Below are 15,226 nucleotides of genomic sequence, written 5' to 3' on the forward strand. Positions count from 1 at the left end.
ACACACATAGCCTGTTTAGTTCAGGTCATACAACTATAGTACGATATGTTCTCTGAATGTTGCTGGATCATCAACACACACAACCTCGCAAGAAAGAGCCAATGCAAATTCCTCATGGACTCATTAAAGAAACAACCATCACAAGTAACCTACTTAAAAAGCTGTAAAAGAGAAATATAAATCAAACTGCCGCCTCTGGCTACAGGAGTCCCAATGGCCACAGTGTTGTGTTTCACATGGTAAACCTGCGGCCACATCGATGCTGTGCAGGAAGGAACTGCAGATGCTGGTTTAAACCGAGGATAGACACAAGATGCTGGAGTAACTCAGCGGGACAGGCAGCATCTCTGGAGAGAAGGAATGGGTGACCTTTTGGGTCGAGACCATTCGAGGCTGCTGTCAGATGGAATACAGTGTTCACTTAGAAAATAATTACCATAATTGATATGACATTTTATTCTTTAGTCAGAGGGCCGTGAATCTATGGAATTCATTGCCACACTAGGTGGTGGAGGCCAAGTCAATGGGTATTTGTAAGGTGGAGATTGACAGATTCTTGACTAGTACGGGTGTACTGGCAGGAGAATGGGGTTGAGAGGGAGAGGTAGATCAGCCATGAGTGAATGGCGGAGTAGATTTATTGGGTCGAATGGCCTTATTCTGCTTCTAGACCTTATGAACGTAAGACTGATGCGGTGATAAAATATTATTTTAATTTCTGAAACCTGGGATATAATTTGCAGCAGGGAACATAACACAAAAAACTGATCAGCATTGTGTCCTGAACACTTTTCTGAAGATGAATCCTTGAAGGGTCTCTCCCTCTGTGCCACCGTGCTGCACTGATTATCAGTTGCCTGATAGCAGGTGGGAAGAGACTGTCCCCGAATCTGGAGGTGTGCTTTTCCACACTTGCACCACTTGCTGGAGTAACCCAGTGGGTCAGGCAGCATTTCTGGAGAACACGGATAGGGTATTTTGGATCGGGACCCTTCTTCAGTCTGAAATGTCATGTGTCCATGTTCGCTGGAGATGCTGCCTAACCCGCTGAGTCACTCCAGCACTTTGTTTCTTTTTTTGTAAACCTTTCATCTGCAGTTCCTTTTTTTATCTTGGTTTATCTGTCCTGAGTCCCTCACTGTTCCTTCAAGCCCTGTCCATATTAGATCTGCCAATCCAAGAACTCTTAACAGCTCATTCTGGATCTCTGCCTGCCTATTCTGTCATGTGCCACATTTTTATAATTTGCATCCCTCTTTGCCCCTGTCTTCTTCATTTGTTCTTCTCCTCCACCTATTCTCTGCTTCTGTCTGTTCTTTCTGGACCTAAGTCTGTCTATTATGTCTCATTATGTGCTCTGTTTGTCCACAGTGTACACATGCATGATAAAGGGCACAACGTTTGTGCAAGGTGAAGTCCGAGGGTCTCCAATGAGGTAGATGTTAGCTCAGTTCCCACTCCAGTTGGTGATAAAATGGTCCAGTTGCCTGATAACAGCTGGGAAGAAACTGCCCCTGAATCTGGAGGTGTGCATTTACACGCTTCTATACCTCTTACCTGATGGGAGATGGGAGAAGAGGGAGTGAGCGGGGTGAGACTGGACCTTCATTATAGACACAAAATGCTGGAGTAACTCAGCAGGTCAGGCAGCATCTCTGGATAGAAGGAATGGGTGACGTTTCGGGTCGAGACCCTTCTTCAGATTGAGAGTCAGGGGAGTGGGAGGCACAGAGATATGGAAGGGTAAGGTGTGAAAACGAGACATCAAAGGCGACAAATTTCAAGGAAAATGTAGAATAGATCATTGTTAGCTATTTGAAGGTGACAACAAAGCATACAAAGATAAAACTCAACATTTTATGGTAGATAAGTATATTGATATTTTATTGTAGATCTGTTCTACATTTTCCTTGTCCCACATCCCCTTTGCTGTTTCGTTTACCAAATCTCTCACTGCCATTTTCAACCCTTAGATTTTTGCAAATTCCTTTTTATGTGGTTTTCAATGATGGGTGACTTAATACCGTTACTACCTTTTAATAACAGTCCCTCTCCCCTGACTCTCAGTCTGAAGAAGGGTCTCGACCCGAAACGCCACCCATTCCTTCTATGCAGAGATGCTGCCTGACCTGCTGAAGGTAACACACTGAAACATGAATGCATGAATGCTGCCAAATGTTTCCTACATCAGTACTCTCAGCAGCTAACTTTATGATTTTGGGTTTGACATGCACAGTTTACCAAACCCCTCACTGCCATTTTCAACCCTTAGATTTTTGCAAATTCCTTTTTAAATGGGTTTCAATGATGGGTGACTTTTAATACCGTTACTACCTTTTAATAATAGGTTTTAATAATTAGTTTTAATACCTTTTAATAATTAGTTTAGAGATACAGCGCGGAAACAGGCCCTTCGGCCCACCGAGTCCGCACTGACCAGCGATCCCCGCACATTAACACTATCCTACACACACTAGGGACAATTTACACATACTACCTTTTAATAATAGTTACTTTAGAGAGTCACACAGCACAGAAACAGGCCTGCATCTCTGGATGGAAGGAATGGGTGACGTTCCTTTTCTCCAGAGATGCTGCCTGGCCTGCTGAGTTACTCCAGCGTTTTGTGTCTTATCTTCGGTGTAAATCAGCATCTGCAGTTCCTTCGTTCACACTGGTCACTGATTATGCTGGTGGCCTTGTCGAGGCACAGTGAAGTGTAGATGGAGTCAATGGAGGAATTAAAACTTCGTTTTGTTTAGTGATACAGCATGGAAGCAGACCCTTCTGACACAGCTTGATCACTGAATTTCTCCAGCACTCAGGATGTCAGCATCTGCAGCTGCCTCGTCTATCCATTAGTCTTTTCTCCTTCTGTTACTTTCACTTGTGTTGAAAGACCTTGCAAGATGGAAGCTTACATCTGTGCAATGGTGTTGAAAACAAGCTGTTGTATCAATTTGTTCCCATCAGTCACAGAATGCATAACACAAGACACTAAACAATGTTTGGAATGCAAAGATTTACTGTTATGATATTTCCAGACATCCAGAAGATAAATTGGCCTTGTAGTATCTAGCACTTGTTGCTATTAATAAAAGTTTGTAAAGTCTATTTAAAAAATGTTATTTGTGTACATGTAATGCTAATTTAAACTTCACAGCACAGAATTGGTCCACGCAGTGTATATTTTGGGAGTTGTTCAAACTATGGCTCCAATAACCAGGGCAGAATGTACAGGCATATTTCCCGATATAAGGCACCATCCATAACCAGGGCACTTTCCTCCCGTCTTATGCAATAAGTAAACTTGCATTTACATAAGCGATTCTGTACTCAGTCCATGCAATCAAAACAGTGTGCAATCCCTAACGACCAAGCCGTCAATGGCGGCTCTGTTTACCCAGAAGGCCGTGCACCATAGAAAGTGCTCTGGATGCAGCCGGAAGCCACTGAGACAGTTAATGCAGTGTAAGAAAATAACTGCAGATGCTGGTACAAATCGAAGGTATTTATTCACAAAATGCTGGAGTAACTCAGCAGGTCAGGCAGCATCTCAGGAGATAAGGAATGTCACAAAATGCTGGAGTAACAAGAAGGGTCTCGACCCGAAACGTCACCCATTCCTTCTCTCCTGAGATGCTGCCTGACCTGCTGAGTTACTCCAGCATTTTGTGAATAAATACCTTCGAGACAGTTAATGCCATCAGTCTGAAGAAGGGTCTCGACCCGAAACGTCGCCCATTCCTCCTGTCCAGAGAGTTACTCCAGCATTTTATGTCAATCCTCGGTGTAAACCAGCACAGTTACCTCCTACACAATATTCTCAGTGTGTTTTTTCGGGCAGGGGATTGGGATGGCGATTCCTATCTACGTAAAATCCGACTTGTCTAAGAGTTCACTGAACCTAACACCTTATGTATGTATTTGCCCATCCGTGTACTGGGTATCAACACTATTGGGTATCAAATATCAATACAGATACAAACTTAAAGCTTAAAGAAAGTCTGTACCAGGCTTCCGAGGGGCATCTACTTCCAAAATGCTATCAAGCAGAAAATATGAAGTATGAACATAGGACAATACCGCACAGGAACAGGCCCTTCGGCCCGCAATGTCTGTTCCAAGCATGATGCCAAGTTAAACTACAGAATCTCCTCGACTTACGATGGGGTTACGTTCCGATAAACACATCGTAAATCGAAAATATCTTAAGTCGAAAATGCATTTAATACACCTAACCTACCCAACATCATAGCCACCTAACCTACCCAACATCATAGCCACCTAACCTACCGATCATCATAGCCACCTAACCTACCCAACATCATAGCCACCTAACCTACCGATCATCATAGCCACCTAACCTACCCAACATCATAGCCACCTAACCTATCCAACATCATAGCCACCTAACCTACCCAACATCATAGCCACCTAACCAACATCATAGCCACCTAACCAACATCATAGCCACCTAACCTACCCAACATCATAGCCACCTAACCTATCCAACATCAAAGCCACCTAACCTACCCAACATCATAGTCACCTAACCAACATCATAGCCACCTAACCTACCCAACATCATAGCCACCTAACCTATCCAACATCATAGCCACCTAACCTACCCAACATCATAGCCACCTAACCTACCCATCATCATAGCCACCTAACCTACCGATCATCATAGCCACCTAACCAACATCATAGCCACCTAACCTACCCATCATCATAGCCACCTAACCTACCCATCATCATAGCCACCTAACCTACCCATCATCATAGCCACCTAACCTACCCATCATCATAGCCACCTAACCTACCGATCATCATAGCCACCTAACCAACATCATAGCCACCTCACCTACCCAACATCATAGCCACCTAACCAACATCATAGCCACCTAACCTATCCAACATCATAGCCACCTAACCAACATCATAGCCACCTAACCTACCCAACATCATAGCCACCTAACCAACATCATAGCCACCTAACCTATCCAACATCATAGCCACCTAACCAACATCATAGCCACCTAACCTACCCAACATCATAGCCACCTAACCTACCCATCATCATAGCCACCTAACCTACCCAACATCATAGCCAGAGAGTTTGGTTTGACCTGCCAACCATCAAAATGGTTACTCTGGAAATAAAGAATTCTTAAACGTGGAACATTACATCATGCTGCCCACAGGCCTCCTCCATTTCCAGCGTGAGTCCACACCCAAACTGGTGGAACAGCACCTCGTATTCCACTCAGGTAGCTTACAGCCCAGTGGTATGAACATTGCGTTCTCCAATTTTAGGTGACTAATAGACAATAGACAATAGGTGCAGGAGGAGGCCATTCGACCCTTCGAGCCAACACCGCCATTCAATGTGATCAAGGCTGATCATTCTCAATCAGTACCCCGTTCCTGCCTTCTCCCCATACCCCCTGACTCCGCTATCCTTAAGAGCTCTATCCAGCTCTCTCTTGAATGCATTCAGAAAATTGGCCTCCACTGCCTTCTGAGGCAGAGAATTCCACAGATTCACAACTCTCTGACTGAAAAAGTTTTCCCTCATCTCAGTTCTAAATGGCCTACCCCTTATTCTTAAACTGTGACCCCTGGTTCTGGACTCCCCCAACATTGGGAACATGTTTCCTGCCTCTAACGTGTCCAACCCCTTAATAATCTTATACGTTTCGATAAGATCTCCTATACAAGCCTAGTCACTCCAGTCTTTCAACATATAGTCCCACCATTCTGGGAATTAACCTAGTAAACCTACGCTGCACGCCCTCAATAACCTATAATCAACCCTTCCTTTCTTCTTAAAACTAAAACCACCTCTAACTAAAAGAAGGGTCTCGACCAGAAACGTCACCCATTCCTTCTCTCCAGAGATGCTGCCTGTCCCGCTGAGTTACTCCAGCTTTTTGTATCTATCTTCATCATATCGTATACTCTTTTTACAGAGCCGCAGCGGTAGAGTTGCTGCCTCACAGCGCCAGAGACCCGGGTTCCATCCTGACTACGGGTGCTGTCTGTAGGGAGTTTGTACATTCTCCCCGTGACTGCGTGGGTTTTCTCCAGGTGCTCCCGTTTCCTCCTCTATTCCAAAGATTTGTGGGTTTGCAGGTTAATTGGCTTCTGGAAATTGTGTCCAGGTGTGTAAAATAGAACTCGTGTACAGGTGATCATTGGTGGGCACGGACTTAGAGGGCCGCAGGACCTGTTTCCACACTGCATCTCTAAACTCAACTGAGCCAAAGTATAAAAATAAATCTGAAAAAACGGAAATAAGAGCCAAAGATAATAGTAGATGTTGCAAATTTGAAATTAATGCAAGAAATGCCAATTACAGGCAGCAGGTCAAACAGCATCCTGTAGAACAAAGCTTATGTTTCAGGCATGGAAGGTATTACAAACTTGTAGTTCTCTCCATTTAAAACTGCCTCCACAATCTCTAAAGCCTCCTCTTTCAGAACCCTGGGATGCAGTCCATCCAGTATAGGTGTCTTATCCAGCATCAGCCCTGAAGAAGGGTCTCGACCCGAAAGGCCACCCATTCCTTCTCTCCAGAGATGCTGCCTGACCCGCTGAGTTACTCCAGCACTCTGTGAAACATCACCTATCCATGTTCTCCAGAGATGCTGCCTGACCCGCTGAGTTACTCCAGCACCCTGTGAAACGTCACCTATCCATGTTCTCCAGAGATGCTGCCTGACCCGCTGAGTTACTTCAGTGCTTTATGTCTATTTTCGGTGTAAACCAGCATTGCAGTTGCTTCCTACAGCATCTGATGGTGGATGGATAGTCAACAATATAGGACCTGATGCAGTCTCAACCCAAAACGTTGACTAGCCCTCTGCTTCCATGGATGCTGACTGGTCCGTTGAGTTCCACCAGCAGGTTGAAGAAATCTGGTTGCTTTATTTTGACCCCATGCTAATGTAAAGACATAAGGCTGTATCTCTAAACTAAACTAAACTCTTAGCTATCAGTGTAACCATTAATTACAGGCACACCACTGATTTTCCGGCACCCTTGGTTCCACAGCCTTGCGGGATTAGCTAGTATGCTGGGCCAACACAGGCCACGTAATAATAATTCAACCATACACCTCTGACCCACTAATTATGCACCACCCGTGTCTTTGAAGCAACATGGACTGCTGGAAACATAAATTAAAAACTTCACACTTCACAAAGAAGTAAACGATGAATGATTTCACGACTGGGGCACATGTCCTGAGAGACCGCACGTCACACAACGCTCTCGTGAGTTTGTCCAGACCAAAGAAGGTGCCAGAAAATCATGGTGGACCGGGTTATCATTTAATAGTGTAGGAAGGAACTGCAGGTGCTGGTTTAAACCAAAGATAGACACTAAATGCTGGAGTAACTCAGCGGGACAGGCAGCATCTCTGGAGAGACATTTTGGGTCTAGACCCTTCTTCAGACTGATGTCAGGGGAGAGGGAGATACAGAGATGAGGAAGTGTAAGGTGTGAAAACAGGACAAAGGGGATGCAGTTCAAGAAAAAAGTAGAATAGATCGTTGTTAGCTGGGAGACACCTCCTCCAACCTCATCTACTGTATCCGCTGTTCCAGATGTGGACTCCTGTATAAGGGCCAGACCAAGCGCAGTCTCGACGATCGTTTCACTGAACACCTCTGCTCAGTCCGCCTAAACCTACCTGATCTCGCGGTGGCTAAACACTTTGACTTCCCCTCCCATTCCCACACTGACCTTTCTGTCCTGGGCCTCCTCCATTGTCAGAGTGAGGCCCAGAGCAAATTAGAGGAACAGCACCTCATATTTCGCTTGGGCAGCTTACACCCCAGCGGTATGAACATTGGCTTCTCTAACTTCAAGTAGCCCTTGCTTTCCCTCTCTCTCCATCCCTCTCCCTTCCCAGTTCTCCGACCAGTCTTCCTGTTTCCAACTACATTTTATCTCTGTTTGCTTTGTTGTTACCTTCTCCCAGCTAACAATGATCTATTCTACATTTTCCTTGATCTCCATGCCCTTTGCCCTGTTTTCAAATCTTACACTTCCTTATCTATGTATTACCTTGACGTCAGTCTGAAGAAGGGTCTCGACCCGAAATGTCACCCATTCCTTCTCTCCAGAGATGCTGCCTGCCCGCTGAGTTACTCCACCATTTTGTGTCTCTCTTGAGCAATAGGTGGATAGAACTCATTAAAAGTTTATTTTGGAACCAGTTGGCTATGTTCAAGAAGGGAAGCAATAGCCTGGATGATAATTGATACAGATATGTATGTACATTAATATTTGATTATGGATATAGAGACATACAGCGTGGAAACAGGCCCTCCAGCCCAACGTGCCCACAGCGGCCAACATGTCTCATCCACACTAGTCCCACCTGCGTTTGGCCCATATCCCTCTAAACCTGTCCTGCTCATGTACCTGTCCAAATATTCTTTAAACGTTGCAATAGTACCTGCCTCTACTACTCCCTCCGGCACGTCAGTCCACACACCCACTACCCTTTGTGTGAAAAAATTGCCCCTCAGGTTCCTATTAAATCTTTCCCCCCTCAGCTTGACCCTGTGTCCTGTGGTCCTCGATTCCCCTACTCTGGGCAAGAGACTCTGTGCATCCAACCGATCTAGTCCCCTCATCATGTTGTACACATGATCTTGTACATCCTGTTAACAATGGCTACCAGTGCTAGTTATGTTAATAATAATGTTCGCATTAGAGTTGAGACAAGGAAAAGCTTTCTGGGTAAATGTCCTCTTCCAATCCGTTATCCCCTTCATTAAAATTGTTTTATATGGTTTGTGTTCATGGATGCAGAAGATTCAACCAGTTTCTACCATTCCATTTATGGATAAATAATTTATTTAAATCATTATGTTTGTCCAAGTTCAGTATCTTGGGAAAGTGAGCAAGGTGCACATTGAAGGTATTTATTCACAAAATGCTGGAGTAACTCAGCAGGTCAGACAGCATCTCAGGAGATAAGGAGTGGGTGACGTTTCAGGTCGAGACCCTTCTTCAGACCTCTCGACCCGAAACGTCACCCATGTTTTGCAACATACGAGGAATTTGTTTTGCCATACAGTCATGACAATAAAAAGCAACAGAACACACAAAATACATTTTAACATCAACATCCACCACAGTGACTCCTCCACATTCCTCATGCGTCAGGGCCATTCAAGCTCCCGCATCGGGGGGGGGGGGGGGGATCTCAGCCCCCCCGCGCCGGGCGATCGGACCTGGGTCGGGGCTGGTCGAAACCTTCTGCAGCTGGAGCTTCCCGACATCAGTCTCCACCCGAGACTGCGAGCTCCTCCACGGTGAAATCCGCAGGCCGGATTTCTCTATTCAATCAGAATACCCCCAGGACTCGAAGGCCGGAGCTACAGGGAGAGGTTGAGCAGACTGGGACTCTATTCCTTGGAGCGCAAGAGCATAAGGGATGATCTTATAGAGGTAGGATCCCAGAGAAGGGGAATCGAGGACCAGAGGACATAGGTTTAAGGTGAAGGGGAAAAGATTTAATAGGAATCTGAGGGGTAACTTTTTCACACAAAGAGTGGTGGGTGTATGGAACAAGCTGCCGGAGGAGGTGGTTGAGGCTGGGACAACATTGACAAAACAGGTAAATGGCTAGGACAGGTTTAGAGGGTTATGGAGGCAGGTGGGACCAGTATAGATGGGGCACATTGGTCGGCGTGGGCAAGGTGGGACTGTTCACTTGCTGTCGACTCTATGACTATGTATGCAGGAAGACGTTCATTTATTTTCATTAACCATTTTTTTCTCTGCTCTCACAGCTGCTGATTTTGTGATAGTACTTCCTCAAATGAAAACGTTGGTTAACTCTACATTATTTTGATTTGTTTTCTTCAAGTGGGACTCATCGTTGGTTTCCAGCCCTTTTTCCAGGCGGTGCTTTGAAATTCATTGCCACAATGTGCAGGGAGAACTGCCGAGAAACCGTTTAATTGCACTGACATGTTATCTGAGATATCTGACGTCTTGCGTCTCTTTCAGCTGTTCACATTCCCCCCCTTGTAATCCTAATCTCTGGTAACATTATGTCAGTGATTTGTTCAACACAACCCTTCAGCTTCTGAATCCCAAAATAGCAAACGAGTTATGTGATCCACACCCTATTTTTGTTCCTTATTTTAATAGTGAATAGAGTTAATTTCGTTTATTGTCACGTGTACAGTGAAAAACTTTTAGTGCGTGCTCTCCAGTCAGCGGAAAGACAAATGGACATGTGGACATATAGTGGTCATATTTTTAATTCTGTTAGATCTCAATGGGTCAGGCAGCATCGGTGGAGGTGAATCTCAACCCAAAAAGTCACCTATCCATGTTCTCCAGAGATGCTGCCTGACCCGCTAAGTTACTCCAGCACTCTGTGAAACGTCACCTATCCATGTTCTCTAGAGATGCTGCCTGACCCGCTGAGTTACTCCAGCACTCTGTGAAACGTCACCTATCCATGTTCTCCAGAGTTGCTGCCTGACCCGCTGAGTTACTCCAGCACTCTGTGAAACGTCACCTATCCATGTTCTCCAGAGATGCTGCCTGACCCGCTGAGTTACTCCAGCACGCTGTGTCCTTTTGTAGAGGTTTCTGGTTGGGTGTATCTCTATCCTTCTGCCAATTACCCCTTCCCCCCTTCCCAACCTGTATCCACCTATTGCTCAAGATTGACACAAAATGCTGGAGTAACTCAGCGGGTCAGGCAGCATCTCTGGAGAGAAGGAATGGGTGACGTTTCGGGTCGGGACCCTTCTTCAGACTGACCAGCATGTGCAGTTCTTTGTTTCTATATTCCACCTATCATTCGCCAGGCTTTGTCCTCCTTCCACCTCTCTTTTCCAGCTCCCCCCCCCCCCCCCCCCCCCCACTCTATCAGTCTGAAGAAGGGGCCTGACCCAAAGTGTCATCTGTCCATCTCACTTCACAGGCTATTCCATAGTGGGGGGTGAGGGAGGGGGACGGGGAAATTGTTTTTCAATCTCTTACCTTGCCGGAGATGCGATTGTTTTCCGGACCGTATTTCCGGTCGCTCTGCGGCCTAACATCGTGGAGCTGGAGGCCTTGCTCGACACTGACCTTGAGCCTCACCGCGGGGCTTGGACTTACCATCAGAGCGTGTGATCCCTTGCCTGGGATCGACGCTCCAATCTCGGCCTGCGGACACTAACATCAAGGAGCTCGGGTAGAGACCGAGGTCGGGAAGCTCCAAGAGCCGCACGACGTTCAACCAGTCCCGACCCGGGGTAGATCGCCTGGCGAGGGGGAGCTGAGTTCCCCCCCCCCCCGATGCAGGAGCTTGATCGGCCTGACGAGGAAGGCCCACCCCCGGCCACGGGAGTAAGATCGTCTCGTCAACGGAAGGTTCGAGGCCCCCGACCGCTGGAGGTTCGAGGCCCCCGACCGCTGGAGGTTAGGGGCCCCCGACCGCTGGAGGACAAAGAAGGGAGAGATTGAACTTTTTTTTGCCTTCCATCACAGTGAGGAATGTGGAGGTGTCACTGTGGTGGATGTTCATGTTAAAATGTATTTTGTGTTCTGTTGCTTTTTATTGGTATGACTGTATGGCAAGTCAAATTCCTCGTATGTTGCAAAACAGACTTAGCTAATAAAGTATGAGTGTGATTATGATGGTGTTTATGAGATGCTGGGTGCGTTCCTCCAGCACTGTGTGTAGTGCTAAAGGTTGCAGCATCTGCAGTCGCTGGTGCCTACATTAATATGTTTCTGTTTGGAGGCAAGCTGATGGAATGATTAGTATTGAGGATCAGGACAGCTCGAGTGATTATACAGAATGATTATATTTAGCCAGTGCTAGTGAATCACAATGACTTAGAGATGTGACTGTACATTGCTGTTTATTTCAGCAAAGCGTGATTGGGCATCGCAGAGCAAAGTAGTATAACAATATATCTGGATTATTTTAGTTTACAGATACAGCGCGGAAAGACAGACACAAAATGTTGCAGTAACTCAGCGGGACAGGCAGCATCTCTGGAGAGAAGCAATGGGTGATGTTTTGGGTCGAGACCCTTCTTTTGACCCAAAATGTCACCCATTCCTTCTCTCCAGAGATGCTGCATGTCCTGCTGAGTTACTCCAGCATTTTGTGTCTATGTTTGTGACCATTCTTCAGACTGATGTCAGGGGAAAGGGAGGTACATAGATAAGGAAGTGTAAGATGTGAAAACAGGACAAAGGGGATGGAGATCAAGGGAAATGTAGAATCGATCATTGTTAGGTGGGAGAATGTAACAACAAAGCAAACAGATTTTTTTTTAAGATTTAGAGATACAGCGAAGAAACAGGCCCTTCGGCCCACCGGGTCCACGCCGCCCAGCGATCCCCGCACATTAACACTATCCTACACCCACTAGGGACAATTTTTTAAAAACATTTGTCCAGCCAATTAACCTACATACCTGTACGTCTTTGGAGTGTGGGAGGAAACCGAAGATCTCGGCGAAAACCCATGCAGGTCACGGGGAGAACGTACAAACTCCGTACAGACGGCGCCCGTAGTCAGGATCGAACCTGAGTCTCCAGCGCTGCATTCGCTGTAAGGCAGCGTACCACCGTGCCACACTCTCTAAAATGTAGTTGGAGACAGGAAGACTGGTTGGAGAACTGGGAAGGGGGAGGGGATGGAGAGAGAGGGAAAACAAGGGCTACTTGAAGTTAGACACGTCAATGTTCATACCGCTGGGGTGTAAGCTGCCCAAGCAAAATATGAGGTGCTGTTCTTCCAATTTGCGCTGGGCCTCACTCTGACAATGGAGGAGGCCCAGGACAGAAAGGTCAGTGTGGGAATGGGAGGGGGAGTTAAAGTGTCCAGCAACTGGGAGATCAGGTAGGTTCAGGCTGGCTGAGCGAAGGTGTTCAGCGAAACGATCGCCGAGCCTGCGCTTGGCCTCGCCGATATGTTTGTTAAATGTTGACTTATGTAAGATCTTCACCGACGTGGATAATCCTCTAGAAAAGATTCCAGAGAAACGCACTGATGTTGAAACGAGCTGTATCCCCGCGTCCCTTTTTGAAGATGTGTTGGGTTGCTTGGATATAATGGTCACCCGTTCTTTCCTTGCAGTGAACAGAGCATCTGCCAAGCACGTGCCTCCGTGATGGTCTATGATGATTCAAGCAAAAAATGGATCCCAGCCAAACCTGGACAACAAGGCTTCAGTCGGGTGAACATCTACCATAACACCTCCAACAACACCTTCAGAGTGGTCGGCATGAAGCTACAGGACCAGCAAGTAGGTAGACATGATTCACTTCATCTTCACACACGCACTCTGTACCTCCGCCAAGAATTGATGATTGATTCCGAGAAACGTAGAAAACAGGTGCAGGAGGAGGCCATTTGGCCCTTCGAACCAGCACCGCCATTCATTGTGATCATGGCTGATCATCCACAATCAGTAACCCGTGCCTGCCTTCTCCCCATATCCCTTGATTCCGCTAGCCCCTAGAGCTCTATCTAACTCTCTCTTAAATTCATCCAGTGAATTGGCCTCCACTGCCCTCTGTGGCAGAGAATTCTACAAATTCACAACTCTCTGGATGAAAAAGTTTTTTCTCACCTCAGTTTTAAATGGCCTCCCCTTTATTCTTAGACTGTGTGGCCCCTGGTTCTGGAATCGCCCAACACTGGGAACATTTTTCCTGCATCTAGCTTGTCCTGTCCTTTTATAGTTGTATAAGTTTCTATAAGATCCCCTCTCATCCTTCTAAACTCCAGTGAATAATTCATTTACATTTGCAGCAATCCTGGTTGTGTTGGCACATTAGTTTGGAACTCCTCTCTAGAGGTTTGCACCCATTTTATGCTCCATTTGCACAGAAGATGTTTCGTACATGTTCATAGTTCATAAGTGATAGGAGCAGAATGAAGCCATTCGGCCCATCAAGTCGACTCCGCCATTCAATCATGGCTGGCCTATCTCTCCCTCCTAACCCCTTTCTCCTGCCTTCTCCCCATTAACCCTGCTGGCAACTATTTCCAGCCCAAATGGTAACCATAAGGAAAGAGTTTTATGTGCTTCTAGTGATGCATGGTTACCTTTTGTGCATTTACCTACAGAACACCCTCATACCTGGCTGTGGTTGTGCCTATCTATTGTAAGATTTTACTGAATTGTATGCAAAAAGGAAATTAATCTGTACCTAGGTACCTGTGACAAAGAAGTATCATCAAAAGGTTGGCACAGAATGCTGGAGTAACTCAGGCAGCATCTCTGGAGAGAAGGAATGGGGGACGTTTCGGGTCGAGACCCTTCTTCAGACTGATGTCGGGGGAGGGGGTGGGACAAAGGTAGAATGTAGTCACAGAGAGAATAGTGGGAGAACTGGGAAGGGGGAGGGGATGGAGAGAGAGAGAGAGGGAAAGAGAAACTATCTGAAGTTATACAATAGACAATAGGTGCAGGAGGAGGCCATTCGGCCCTTCGAGCCAGCACCGCCATTCAATGTGATCATGGCTGATCATTCTCAAGAGAAGTCAATGTTCATACTGCTGGGGTGTAAACTGCCCAAGCGAAATATGAGATGCTGTTCCTCCAATTTGCGCTGGGCCTCACTCTGACAATGGAGGAGGCCCATGACAGAAAGGTCAGATTGGGATCGGGAGAGGGAGTTGATGTGCTGAGCCACCAGGAGATCGGGTCGGTTAAGGCGGACTGAGCGGAGGTGTTGAGTGAAACGATCGCCGAGTGTGACAGGCCCTTTACTCTGTAAAGAATTGTCCCTAGTGTGCATGGAGTGGATGGGAAAGGTATGTAGGAAACAAAACTGCAGATGCTGGTTTAAATCGAAGGTAGACACAAAATGCTGGAGCAACTCAGCCGGTCAGGCAGCATCTCTGGGGAGAAGAAATGGCATTCTTTGTCTCCCGAGGTGCTGCCTGACCCGCTGAGTTGTTCCAGCATTTTGTGTCTACGTTCGAGTGGATGGGGAAGTTGGATAACAGAGAACTAGTGTGAATGGATGGTCGGCCTGGACTCGGTGGGCCAAAGGGCCTGTTTCCAGATGCAATGTTTAGTTCACCAGCACAGTGTCCTCATATTTCCAACGTTTGTAGGTTTTCCTCTTTTCTCTGCTCTATCTTTCACTCTGTGAAGCTTGGTCAAAGACTATTTTGCAGGGTAACACAGCTTCAAATGATTAAAAGGCTAATGGTGGCACAGTGACG

The 15,226-nt window shown here is 46.4% G+C and overlaps 1 protein-coding gene across 5 annotated transcripts in view; it reads left to right on the top strand.

The window, feature by feature from the left end:
• The window catches only part of LOC144597118 (ena/VASP-like protein), a 177,427-nt gene that overhangs the window by 67,131 nt on the left and 95,070 nt on the right, over positions 1-15,226 (top strand). For all 5 annotated transcript variants that reach the window (XM_078406020.1, XM_078406021.1, XM_078406018.1 and 2 more), the window contains one exon: positions 13,124-13,292. In XM_078406020.1, the coding sequence (XP_078262146.1) occupies positions 13,124-13,292 (169 nt within the window). The remainder of the gene's footprint in view (positions 1-13,123; positions 13,293-15,226) is intronic.

This window comes from Rhinoraja longicauda, chromosome 10, assembly GCF_053455715.1.
Source record: "Rhinoraja longicauda isolate Sanriku21f chromosome 10, sRhiLon1.1, whole genome shotgun sequence".
NCBI classification, from domain to species: Eukaryota; Metazoa; Chordata; class Chondrichthyes; order Rajiformes; family Arhynchobatidae; genus Rhinoraja; species Rhinoraja longicauda.